Source organism: Neopelma chrysocephalum, unplaced genomic scaffold (assembly GCF_003984885.1).
Source record: "Neopelma chrysocephalum unplaced genomic scaffold, ASM398488v2 Primary Assembly neopelma1_121, whole genome shotgun sequence".
Taxonomy (NCBI): domain Eukaryota; kingdom Metazoa; phylum Chordata; class Aves; order Passeriformes; family Pipridae; genus Neopelma; species Neopelma chrysocephalum.
The window spans coordinates 546,557-560,046 of NW_020897783.1; the positions used below are offsets into that span (position 1 = coordinate 546,557).

Here is a 13,490-nt window from a genome sequence, read left to right on the forward strand (position 1 = left end):
TTTTAAATCCTAGATGTTAAACAACTACGAACTTCACAGATAGAGCAACCAGCAACTTAAAGGTGCAAATTTATTTTTAAATGTATCCCTCAACAGCATTGCAAGACCTTGCTTAAATAATAAACTCCCTATATCATTAATGGTCCTGACACTAAATTTGCCCTAATAATCAGAAAATGGGGAAAAATATAAGATCACAATTATATCCATATTTACAAAAAATATTGCTTATATTTACCTATGTTTCTTTTTAATATCAGCAAAAATTTGAACGTTCTCTGCTCCAACTTGTTTTCTGTATCGTAGCAGGTCACCTGCACAGGCATTTATAATCCCTTCATCAGCCACATGAGAAAACACAAACCCTTCAGCCCGGATAAAATCAAGACCTGAAAACAATAAAAAGCAGTATTTTAAAGACTGGAAAACAGAAATACCAAATCCAAACAAAAATCCACCTTACTGCCCTTCTTATTTGATGCCAACACAAGTTCTTCCATATGTTTGAGGACTAACCAACGTCACTTTTCCACAAATTTAAGTTTTACATGCTTTATTTTCACCCATATTCTGACCTCTTTCCATCTTACTACTTTTAGCTCCAACCTCTCCCATAAAGCACACCAATTTTCTCTCTATCCCCGTGGTTCCCTTCTTTCTCAGCCCCTCAGTTTGTTCCTGTGTGGCTCAGAAAAGGCAGCTGCACACCCTGCCCTGCCTCTTGCCCTGAGGTGCCAGTGGGCACACACTGACAGAGGAGCAGGTAGGTCAAAACACAGCTCCTTTATCCTTTTCTCTCCAAAAAGGGTCATTAACTTGCATCTCTTCCCTCTTTCAAGAAACTCTTTCATTCTATTACTTCTTTCCCAACATCTACTCCCCTGTTAAATGTGCCTCAAGTTGGCTATCAGGTCAAAAACCATCAAGGACACGGACACAGAGGAATAGCATTGTCATCTTTCTTTACGAAGTTAGGCATGAAAACACAGCCTGAAACACAACCCATCTGACTCCATCTTGGTGTAGCATGTTTTCTACACAGCACCACCTCAATAAATCACTTGTAGAGCTGTGTCAAAGGTATGAAAAGGTAAGGTTTGGGAAGGGCGAAATGTTTTCCACTGTATTTCAAACTTACTCTGACCATCAATTCTACCACGTCTCAGCAGCACGGCTTCCACCATATTCAGTAATGTTTTGCACTAGGAAGGTTTTGTGGGATAGATATTTAAGAGGAAGATTACAAACAATAATTACTTCACACAGGCCATTCATTGACTATCAGGGACCCTCTACACAGCCTTGAAATATCTGTGTTGTAATACTGAAGCCTTGGACCATAATGTAATAAGCCTGTAGTTGTAAGGCACAAGACTGAATCCTGACTCCCTTATTCTACTTCCCTGTTCTCCCAAGTCTTTCACAGTGCTGAAGTTTATTTCACCTGTCACTTAACATCTCTGCACAGAAGCTCTGCACTCATCTTGTGCAATTTTGCTGTTATTCCAGTTTGCTTTAGAGGGCTCTTCCAAGCCCTTCTGAAGCTCTGCTGCTGCTGCTCCAGCTTTGGAATCAGCTGCACGTTTAATTAGAGCTGACATCATACCAAGGAAAGCAATGCATGTGGAAGCAGCCATCAAGAATGCAGTCCCACCCACCAGAGAACTGCTTAGGCAACAGAGGCATCACCTTAGCACATTTCAGATACAAACAGAAATGATCTTGAAAATGTATTTACCAAATGACAAGGTGCCTGTTTATTTTAAAATTTCAGTTTTCACTCCCAAAGCCCTGAAGTTGCAGAAACAGCAGCTTATGCCTGATAGAGAAGAGCCTGTATTGCTTAGCAACACAGACTCCAGCTAACAAGAAACATCACAGACGGATGCCAAATGAAATGCAAGCTGTCCTGTGCCTTGAGATTAGTGGCTGAAAAGCACGGAATATTCTCAGGATCCAAAGTCAAGAGTGTGCCACAAGTACAGCTACAGGTGTTTGTAGACATCAGGTAATAAACACACTGCAAACAGCCTGATTGAGACTTCTGCATCTGGGAACAAAACCTATAGATTCTATTACAACACCCAAGCTTACAGAACAATTCAGAGTTAAATAAGAAAAATTATTTCTCTAATCACAAGACTATTGAAGGGACTAGAGACATGTTACACTTTCACAGCAGTCAATGTTTAACTCAGGACAGGAGCTATTCTTTGAGTAATTTCATTTATTAAGGTCACTGCTTACATGTTTGTTGACACTTGGTTTGTGTTTCCTTAATGTAGTAATTAAAGACTTTTTGCTGAACATTAGTATGGTACTTAGTTTAACAAGGCTGCACTCTCGATCTGGGTTTTTGGAGGCCATGAAAATAAAAATTTTAACCAAGTGTAATAGGTGCAGGCACCATATCATTATCCTTCTGTTTTATGAAGCCATAATCAGATTCCACTAATGAATTCATTTTTACGCTCATAAAGTTGTGAGAATGATACCACTGCTTACTTTCACATTTGGCAAGTTGAAAAGTAATAGCTGCTGAATAGTTACTAGGCAGTCCCATTTCTGACTTATATGGGAACAAAACATTTTGCAGTCTCACTGGAAAACAAGAACAGGAAGTTTCCAATGAAACCTAAAAACAGAATTTTAAGATTATGTTAAGAACATGGAATCAAGTGACCAGCCACAGCAAGGCCTGCTCAAGGAACTTGAGCTTATGTCTTTCTCAAAAGCAAGTCCCCCACTATTCTCCTACCATTGCCCCACACCTTTGCTGAAGCACCCAGAACAAACACAGTTTTGCTGGCATTCCATTCTTTAATGCCTAATTGAATAAATAAATGTTTCCTAAAGAACCAAATTAAATGAAAAAAAAAAAAAAAAAGAAAATCCCGACCTCCTCAGATGCCTCATCCCCTGATTTATGACTGTTATTTTCAGATCTATCTGCCAAGCTGCTGGGAAAATTCAGTAATTTCATCTGTTACTATTTGGCTACCCACAACACATTTATTAGCACAACCACATGTTGCTGAAGTTGAGCTTCTAGTCACACTGTAAACCTGCTGATTTTCCCCTGCCCTTTACAAAATAAAATCATTACCTTCTCCTAGAGACCATTTATAAATTCCCTGTGTGGTTCTCTTCAGGGTGGTTATTTCTACCAAAGATAGGAATTTCCACAGGGAAAATGAAATGACTGCATAGTAGTCATAGTACAAGATGCTACATATGCTTTTTAGCTAAAACACCTTTAGCAAGTTATTTTTGTAGTGAAAGCACCCAGGACTTGCTTTATTAATATCCACCTATTAAAATTGTATTGACACTAGAGTCACTACTAGGTTCCTACAGAAAAACTACTCAGAGATTTGCTGTCTACAAAGTAGCACTCACTTTACTATGATTTTGCTTAAAGTGATTTTTTTTTTTTGCTTTTCTGTTCAGTGAACTTGAGACAATCATTTTTAGAGAAGTGCAATGAAATGCATTAAACACAGGCCCTTCCTGGCTGGTGTTCTCCAGTTACAGAGCAAATAGTGCAGAACAGTAGTAGAGCTGAGCAAAACTCAAGCCCTCCAGGAATTCTCTCCCTCATTAATAATTGCTGAGAAGAGAAATGCATTGTTCCTGCACTATATCCCTTATTTAGAGATAATTTTTGCTCCTCAAAGGACACGTAACTCGTTAACAATCTGACCATTGCTTTTAAAAATAAGGTGTGTACTATTTTTGCAAACACCTATGTCCCTCAAGTGTCCCACATGAATGCAATCTCCAAAACCAAACTGGATTCTGTTAGTGTTTTTATTTTAGGTTTTCATACAGGTTCTGCTGTAGCAATAAAAATCAGGTTTTGTCAAGTAGCTTCGAAAATGGCAACTTCCGATTTCAGAGCACACAAAACAAATCTGAGACCAAAACACACATACTAACAAGAATGTAAAACTTTCAGAATATATTCAGCATAATTAAAACTGCCACTGCAGGTATGTTACCCTATATTATTTTACCTGAAGTGTGGTTTTCAGTGAACACCAGCATCTTCTGCCTGACTCTATAAAATTTTTAGAGTCAAAAATGTGCAACCTTACTGCAATCACATAAGCAATTTGGGCAAAAAACATGCATTAACTCTCAATTTATGAATTTAGGAAGTACAAGCTTTCCCCATTAAGTCAACCCCCATCTTTACATCACGGAATGTTACACATAAAAAACTAAAATTACTTCAGTAAGCAGTAGGAGCAGAAAGGTTAGCAAGTCTAGGATTCATGCAATAAAGATAGATTAATTTATATTTAATTCCCCCAAAATGCAATTTAAGTAGTTTGGCTATCTGTACATTCATTAGTTGTTATTATATAAAAAGCTTCATTCCATCCATTCATTAAAAGAGACAATGAAAACAGTAGTAGCAACAACATATTATTAGATGCTGAAACAGGATGCTTAACCACAGTGGGTTAAATTGATCCTCAAATACAATTTAGCTGAAGTAAATAGAGTTACACCAAAGGTAGCTTTTAGACATGAGTAGGTTTAAACTAATCACTACATTTAGACAGGTTTCACCAAGAAAGCTGCTGCAGCGGCCTTGGGATTTTCAGCTGCCTCCAACTGGAGCAGTGCACAAGTATCATCTATTACAATCAAGCAGGCATCTTCCTCAAAAATCTAATTTCTGCTTTTTCAGGGTACAGTGAGCTTTTCATGTCTCATTTTTCATGGTATCTATGTTAGTACAATGCGCAATTTGCAGAGAGTAAATGCCATGGCAAACAGCAGTAATAACTGATGAGTCATTTCTATTTACCTGCAGCCAGAGCCACTGCTACTGCCTGGTGGTTTGCAGCACTCAGGACCTGGACACCCAGTGGGAGATGGGGGCAGCTCTGTCTCACTGCAGCACCAACCACTGTCATTGCTGCTGTGACCTCGGGCCCGGGACACACCGTGTACGGGAGGTCGTGCATGTTTTCTACTATCAAGCCATCCTGGGGAGATTGTTATACAAAAAAATATGATTACGCCGTGCAAAAAGGAACTTTAAACACGTGGGTAGTTTACCCTCATCCTGTTTTGTATGAAGAGACATGCAAGTTTAAAGGTTTTCCTTCAGAGGCAGGGCTACCTGCAGTAAATTGTGTTGATGCATTTGATGCGGACGACCACTTATAGAAGTGCTTTCATCAACAGCACGGTATTCACAGGGAAATCATGAGGAGAAATAGATGTGGTTTTAATTATGCATTCATCAATTTGGTTTCCTTTGATCCATCCTAAAATGTGAACTATGGGCAAATGAGTTAAATCTTATACTTCATTAAAAATAGTGTAAAGTCAAATTTCAGTCATCCAAGGGGAATACAGGATATTGAGTATATTTGGATAACAGAGGATTTGGAGATAATCAGGGCAATTTTCAATGCAATTAATGTCAGAAAATAAGTGTTATTTTGGATAAATAAAGGAATTTTTTGTTTATTGTGTGTATTTGTAGTACGCCTAATACCATAGTATTAACTATTGATATTTCTCCCATTCCATATTCAGAATTACTGGAAGAAAGATATTGCTATTTATTATCTATTAGACCTCTCCTTCCACATGGACTACTCTCAGCAAACACTGGAGTGATGATAAAATACTCTGCTAATACAATTTATGCAATTTATTGAAAATCTTTGTACATTACCTGCTACCATGCACTTTTCCAATCACTGTATTCCAGAAAGTTTGCAACAACAAATCATATATAATTTTGTCAAGGACTAATAACAAAAGTAAAAATATAGCCTTGAAACATATTCCAGGCCTGATATTTTGCACTTGCAGTGAGAATATTAAAAGAAACTAGACATTTGTCATGAGCTTCATTCTAAAAATTCAAAAAGTTTAATAGACAAACTAACTGCACACATAGAAAATAAATTCTGCTCTCTGGAATCTTATCACACATCTTAATCCTTTAAAATGAGAGCTTTACATTTCAAAGATATTGTAACTGGACCAGAATAGAAAAAAACCAAACATTTGAGGGGGCAGGGAGGGAATACAAGTAGAGATTAAACATAGCAGCTTGGTTAATAATAACACAGAATGAAGAAAAGGAAGCAAAATAAAAATATTTCCTTTTTTGTAAACTTTCATATGTAATGCTTCTCTAATCTTTGTTGTAGTGTAGAAGCCCTTTTGGCAGGTAAGACAGTATATAAAATGCAGTCAGCATTTAATGGCTGAATTACAGGCTAAGCCACAGACATCATAAATGAACACCTAACACAGAGGATGAGGAGAACTGAGAATGGACATAATCTGATGAAACAACATGGTCAGCCCAAGCACATGACACACATATGTTCAGTGCACCAGGCCACAGCTGCCTTTCCCAAATTACTTACAGCTGAATATTTAAACACACAAAATACACGCTACCTAAAACACAAAGGGACACAACCTATTATGTGCAAGGTGACCTGCTATGAAGAGCACTTCACATTAAACCTATGCACTATTTGGTGCTTCATCAACATATTTAATTACATAATTCCAGTCCAAAAAAAACCTGAATTAAGAAAACTGGATAGGACAACCAACCAAAATATCTGTCCTTGACTTTGTTTCTATGTCCAATTCAATATGTAACACCCACACTTCTGTACCTGTGATGGGAAGTAGCCATGTGACAGAGATGACAACCTGCCCTAAGAAAACCCACAGCATTTGCAGAAATTGAAAGAAAAAAAAGCACAAATTTTTATTCAGTTCCTCTGGACTGAGATCAGGGCTGTTCCAACCAAACTGAACTGACCAAATAGTCTTGTACTTCAGGAACAACTACAGAATCCTTTGTGTACCAACAGAAAGAGAAATCCCATGGTCTTTTGCCCTCTCTACACATAAACAATCAGGTCAGGCTGAGCAAGAATACAAAGTTGGTCAGTAGTTGAATGTAGCAAAAGGATTAATGCAGAACTATAAAATTTTAACAAAACAAATTCAAAAAATGCAATGAACCATCAAACCCAGGTAATTCCTTGAGACCACAAAATCTGGAAGCCCTCGGCTCAAGAATGATCTACTTGGCAGACTTCACCAAAATCTGGGTATCTGGGAAACTCCAAGCTTATCATAAGGGCCAGGAGGACCTGCCAAACAGCAGCCCAAGGCTTTCAGGCAGCCAAGAATCCACCTCAACAGGACACATAGGAAGAAAGGTGACTGGGAATGGGACTTCAAATGTTCAGCTCCTAAAGAACCACACAGCAGCCAAAAAAGCAAGAGAATGGGCTGGCAGAATTCCATAGCAATTCCACAGTGAAATTGAGCTTTCTGTGAGTTGCTACTGCTTTGATAGTTCAGGATTTGCACAAAGCAAATTATTCCATTAGATAGATTAATGAATTAATTCATTTTAAAAATTATAAAAAACCTAGCCATAGTACTATGCATAACAAGTATCTGATTGAATTCCAGCTCAAAATGCAGGCATATGGGAGGACTCCAAAATTTCTCTCTTCTGCCTCAAACTTACTATCTTCACTTTTCAGCAACTGTCTCTTCCTATGGCCTGAAGGTCCACTATTACAGTGAATATTTTTGGTAGTACCTTAATAATGTGTTATTCTTTTGGTACCATCCAATAGACTACGTTCTTTTGCATAGTCTGTTTTGTTTAATTAAAAAAAGAACAACATATGTTCTGCAATACAGAAAGCTGAATTACAGAGGCATTAAGTCAAAGCTTTCTTTTACATTTTATATAAAAATATAACACCACAGATTTCTGTGTTTACTGAATTGATATGTATATAAGACAGACTTCTGTACTATCAGACAGCTAATTAAAATGGGGAGGAAAAAAAACAGTTATGCTAAATTAAAGTTCTTGGAACTTAAGCTTATAGTTTAGAAATCTATGGAAACAGCTACTGCATTATATCCTCCAAAGCAGAATTTATTTAGATAGTATGAGACAAAACTCTAGCAAATACCTTTTGTGTTCCTTTTCCATTCAATATTAAGATAACTCAAGTGTTGCTTATATGTAATAGCATTATTATAAGTAATTCTCAAACAATATATTTTCTTTTTAGGTTGAATTACTTCTGAAGTGCTACATGTGTGAAGTGCCCTTTGTATCACAGTCAGCTACCGAAAAATAGGTCATTTAAATAGCTCTCTGATTATATAGAGAAATAATTTCCTTAGCTTTATTCCACTTACAGAAACAACCTCTTAAAACACTTCAGCCCCACAGGCACCACAGAAGAAAAGCCTCAAAAATAGCCACAACACTATAAACCACAACAGATGCAACAGTTGTACAAGTTTTAACTGAGCATAGACTTAACATAACTTTTCCCCAGGGAAACTTTAACCCCATTGTTTCCCCCAAACAGAAAGGTTTTACCTGCAAACATGTGCACACCAACACACACCTTTGCAAGCTCAACAGCCCTGCTCCATCCAGCAGGAAGGAAAGGGGGAGTCTGCACCATACCTGTTATTCTACAGGCTCAGGTGTGTACAAAGGCTATTACAGCTTTTCCCTCACCACAGACATGTGCCCCTTATAAAGGAAATCAAGTGCCTTTGCAGAGCATTTAATTGCTGTATCTAAGCACAGCCTCCCAACAATTCCTTTAAAAACTCACCTCCAGAGCAGATCACTGCCTTAACAGAGGTAACTATCTTATGTTCTCCTGCACATACCATAGGAGACAGCTGTGGGGAGGTTTGTCTGCTGTTTTATTTTACTGTAATATAGTTAAGATTTGAAATGTTCACCTCTGTAATCCAGGTGATAACTACCTATGTTCTTCCATACAAGAATACTAGTTTATTCTGTCTCCACTGTTATTAAATTCTAAGCATTTTGAATTCCACTTATCACTGTAGTTATAAGAGTAGCAGGCTTAAAACTCTTCATTTAAAAAAAAAACAAAAAACAATGTAAAACATATACTGGCAACTGTTTTTAATGTCAGCTACTCAAGTAGCTACAGTCAGGAAACAGCAACCTGTAGTCAAATAATCTTTACCAATGAAATCAGAGGCAACTTGTGCTCTATTTTCTGGCTAGAAAGCAAGTGCCAGCCAGGCTGAATGGAATTAATAAAAGTTAACTTGAATATATATTTTGCATCTTTCTTAAACAAAAGCATGTACAAATTGGAGGGATTATAATGCCCCATACTCTGCTGCTTACAAAATCTTGTCTAGGGAATTTCATTATTTAGCAACACACGAGTACAAACCATATACATTTTGAGCACAGATGGCTTCCTAACTGAGCACTCACTTGTTTTCATTACTGTGCTCTAATATCACAAATCTTTCATATTTATTATGTTAAGCTGCTAATGTGTCAGACAAGTCACCTTCCTCTGAATATACCAGGATTTACTTCCAAGTGCAATGCGTATGGAGTGAGCAAGACCATATACTTCCTTTTTCCACATTAAGAGCAATTCAAGCAACTTAAGACAATATGTAAAACATCTAATAGCAGCAAATGGTTATGGATCTTCTTAAAGGGTACTGTAGGCGGCATTTGGAAACACTGTCAGTAGAAGCATCCATGGAAAAAAAAACCCTTTAAGTTTTTCTAGCTCTTCTTCCACAAGAAAAACAGACAGCTTAACAGTTCATTTGGAATACTGAGCAAGAAACACAATTCTCCCTAAAAAAGCAGGACAGTCTGGAAGAGTGGTGATCTCTGTGCAAAAGCTGGGAAGGTCCTGAAATATTTATCATGAAAACTTGCATTTCTCTTAAAGTACCAGAAAAACTAAAGAAGTGAATTGCAGAAAGCATTAGGCAACCCTACTGAACTTACAGAAGCTCTCCTGATTATCTCTGACATTTATAGCATTAATAAAGGATTTGTTTGTTATATTGCTGTAACACTATTCTATATAGACCTTTAGAATGAAGATTGCTGTGGAATGCATAGTGCCTTTTACAGGAAATAAACTAAGCATAACTTTAAGCCCTGAGTTTGTCCAAATGTGTAGAGAAATGACTGCATTCACCTCATCTGACAGGTAGGTTTAAAAATATATTTAAGTTCAAAGAATTGCCCAATTTATTACAACCGTTGAAAAGATGACGTTTAAAAGCCAAAGCAAAGTTTTGTGTTAGTACTGTTTTTAAAGCTTGTCTTAAAGCTGCTCCAGCTTTGTGCAGGCCAACAGTGTAAGTAACTGCTTCTGTACCCTCCCTCACCTTTGGGTATACTTGGTGTCTTCCCCCTGCTGCTACAGGATTCAAAGTGTAATTATTACGTAAGGGAAATGGGTAAACAGGCGGTGGAATGTGGGGCAATGACTTTATGAGTTATAGATTACTTGTGCAACCACCTCCTCTGACACAGGAAGACAGAGACTAGTATTTGCCACTCTTCTGACATAGATCAAATTACATTATATCTCATGGTGATACTGTAACAACAAAATATAAGGTGACTACAGAAAACAGAGCTATTTCACACCTGTTCTTTCAGCTGGCATGAAAAGGAAGAAAACTTACTCATTCTGTTCAACTTGCAGTTAAAGACTATTCTAACTGGGTGGACATCTTGCATGTGCTAATCTGGTTCACAGGCACTGAAGCCCACCTATGTAAACATCATTCTACCAGAATGCTGCTTGTCCTTTCAAAACAATTCTATTCTCAGCATTCTTGCCTAATTTAGCCTTACTAGCGCTCTGCCCATAACCTACTTCATGTGACTTGTCTTGCATTTTGACTTGGGTCTTTTATAATTTAGACTAAGCTCTTGCATTCAATTTTGTTCCCTCTGTAAAGTATCACTCTAGTTTATACATTAAACTGTTTCAACTTGCTTGTTATTGAAGTTTTGCTGAAAACAGCAGTGACTGTTTGTTCACTTAAGACATTTTCAGTCTTGTACACCACCATAAAATGTTCACAAAGCTGTGAGCAGGTCAAAGAAAAAGCACATCAACACCCCTAGACAAGGTGTAATGAAATGTTTAAAACATATCTGACCTTTCAAAAGGACACACACCCTGTTAAAATCTACTGACCTATGAAGATTACTACAGCACTTAAGGTCCAACAGCAATTCTGCCTCTTCTTGCCTCTAGCTGAGACTGCCCTTTTGGGCCTTCTCCTCTGGATGTGCAAAACAGAGGCATATTTGCTGCTGGGGCCCTGAAGAGTTAAAGAGGGCTGAGAAGGGCCTACCTAAGCTTTACTTTTTTAGTCCCTGAATTATCTGTGCTGTTTTGGTACAGACACAAAGGTGGGGTGATCCTGCACCCTACAGGTGCCTGAGGTATGGATGCAGTGTATCAGCTGTGCACATGGCAATCCTCCAGGACTCCATGAAACCAGAGTGCTGTACAGACCTAAAAATACAGTTGCTTGTCAGACTGGATGGATGAAGCATTCTACAGCCAGAGACCTAGAATGCCACCAACAATCCATGCTGCAGCCCACTTTCCTTTTTTTCTTCTTACCCCTTCAATGGACTTGACTCTTAGAAGTTGATGGTCATCCAACTTAACTTGAATTGTACAACTTGAATCTAAACTTCTTTAATTATTTTGGGTGCAAGTGATACTTATTTTATGGTTTTCTTTGTAATCTGGAAGGCCTACTTACTGTGTTGAAATAAAAGACGTGTATTTAGACATTTCCCTAAACCGTGTGGCTTAGGATGCTTTTGATGAAGTACCGGATCAATTTAAAATATTGGCTATGCAGAAGTGGTTTTGTTTAATGGCTGCCACAGGAAGAAAGAAACAAAACTTACAATTCCAGCATCCCTGTAAGCTTCTGCCTCTTGACAAGCTTGATCAACGATCTGGGTCAGCGGAAGAGAACTTCTTGGTGTCCCTGCAAGAATAATGCTGCATACTCCAGGGCACAAATCAAACACATGGGCAGTGACAGCTCTTGGGTAGGACAGCTACAGGGATTGGCAGGCTGAAATAGGGAGATACAGGGTAAACTTGCTAAAAGGCTGCTCTGTCTCCTTGTGACACACCTTAGTGACATCTCTTTCCTTAGCTGAACTTGGCACATCTGCTGTAACCATTCAGCTCCTAAATCTAATTCATAAACTTGAGGAATGTCTGCTATAATCCCTTACTGCACCAGGTCTGCTCTTAGCTTGCTATTCCTCCACTTATCATAATTTATCCTGCATTAATGATGTTCTGGACAGTACAACCTATGGGCAAGACCAACCTCTAGGTCTGCAGAATACCTGTGCTAAACACCAGTGAGTTTAAAATCAGTTAAAGCTATCTTGAATCTGCAAGGCTGATCCTATCTGACCTTCAGCATTAAGTGTTCCATAGCAGAAATGAACACACATGGATTTTGCTGGAGTTCCATGAGCTTTCATTAAGATCAACTCCAAAGTAGTTTCTGATATTTAGGCTCCTAAATCAGGCAGTGAGAATCTGAAATGGGGGCTGTGCTGAGCCCTCTGACAGCTTTGTCAGATTTCACAGCATGGGGAAGGCTGGACAGTGCCTGGAGGCTGCTTCTGGGAAAACGTGGAGCAGGGTGAGCTCTGGGCACCAGCCCGTCAAGGTTGCTGTGATCAGCTCCGCTCCCCCCGAGTCCTTGGAAAGGGGGACGGGGAGGCCAGGCTGGCACAGACCTGCCTGCTGTCTGAGCTTCCCACTGTGGGAGCTCTATCCAACCGGTACCCTGTCCTAATGCTTATTCGTGCAACTCACTGCTTCTTAAAACACTGAGCTCATCAACACCAAACCTTTGTTTTCTCAGCCTCGCTCCTTACGGGGAACCGTCTCCTGCCTTTTTTTACCTCTGAAACGGGGAGATGCCCAAACTTAGGGCACTTCACGAGCGGCCCGTGGCGGCGGCTGAAGGGACTGAAGAGGCTCCCAGCGGCGCGGGCTTTACTCGGGGAGGCCGCAGCCGGGCCAAGGGGTGACACCGGCGAGTGGGGACCCGGTCCTAGTCCTGGTCCCGGTTCGGGTCCGGGTGCGGATCCCGCTGGCCGTGCCGCCCGCCCAGCGCTTACCTGGCAGCGCTCCCACGTGCACCATCCCAATGACCGCCGCCTTCAGCCGCCCGAACAGCGCGGGCCGCCGCACGACCTGCGGGGAGGGGAAGGAGGGCGTGAGCGGAGCGGGACGGGGCCGGGACCGGAGTCGGGATTGGGATCGGGATCGGGATCAGGATCCCGGTCTCGTCCCCGCTACGCTCACCCCGGACATGTCCCACGTGCTGCGCCCCCCGCTTCCGGGTGCGCGTCATAACCCCGCCCCCTGTCCCGCCCCCTTCCCACACAGGCCCCGCCCTTCTCGTCCTTATCCCCGCCCCTTTCTTCCGGGCATCGCCCCTCTCGCTCTTGGCCCCGCCCCTTTGGCCCCCGGCCCCGCCCCTCCAGCCCCGCGCGCGGGCTCCGCGCCGCTCCCGCGCGCGGGCGGCCCCGCCCCGCCCGTCCCCGCGCGCGGGGCCTCCGCCCCCGGGCC

General features: G+C 40.5%; 1 protein-coding gene across 4 annotated transcripts in view; it reads right to left on the minus strand.

Moving 5' to 3' along the window:
- Positions 1-13,265, minus strand: part of LOC113974486 (uncharacterized protein F13E9.13, mitochondrial-like) — a 37,152-nt gene extending 23,887 nt beyond the window's left edge. For all 4 annotated transcript variants that reach the window (XM_027697645.1, XM_027697643.1, XM_027697644.1 and 1 more), the window contains exons 1-5: positions 13,224-13,265; positions 13,037-13,112; positions 11,792-11,874; positions 4,820-5,000; positions 239-389 (exon numbers count right to left, since the gene is read on the minus strand). In XM_027697645.1, the coding sequence (XP_027553446.1) occupies positions 239-389; positions 4,820-5,000; positions 11,792-11,874; positions 13,037-13,112; positions 13,224-13,232 (500 nt within the window). In that variant the 5' untranslated portion in view covers positions 13,233-13,265. The remainder of the gene's footprint in view (positions 1-238; positions 390-4,819; positions 5,001-11,791; positions 11,875-13,036; positions 13,113-13,223) is intronic.
- Between the last annotated feature and the right edge of the window lie 225 nt (positions 13,266-13,490).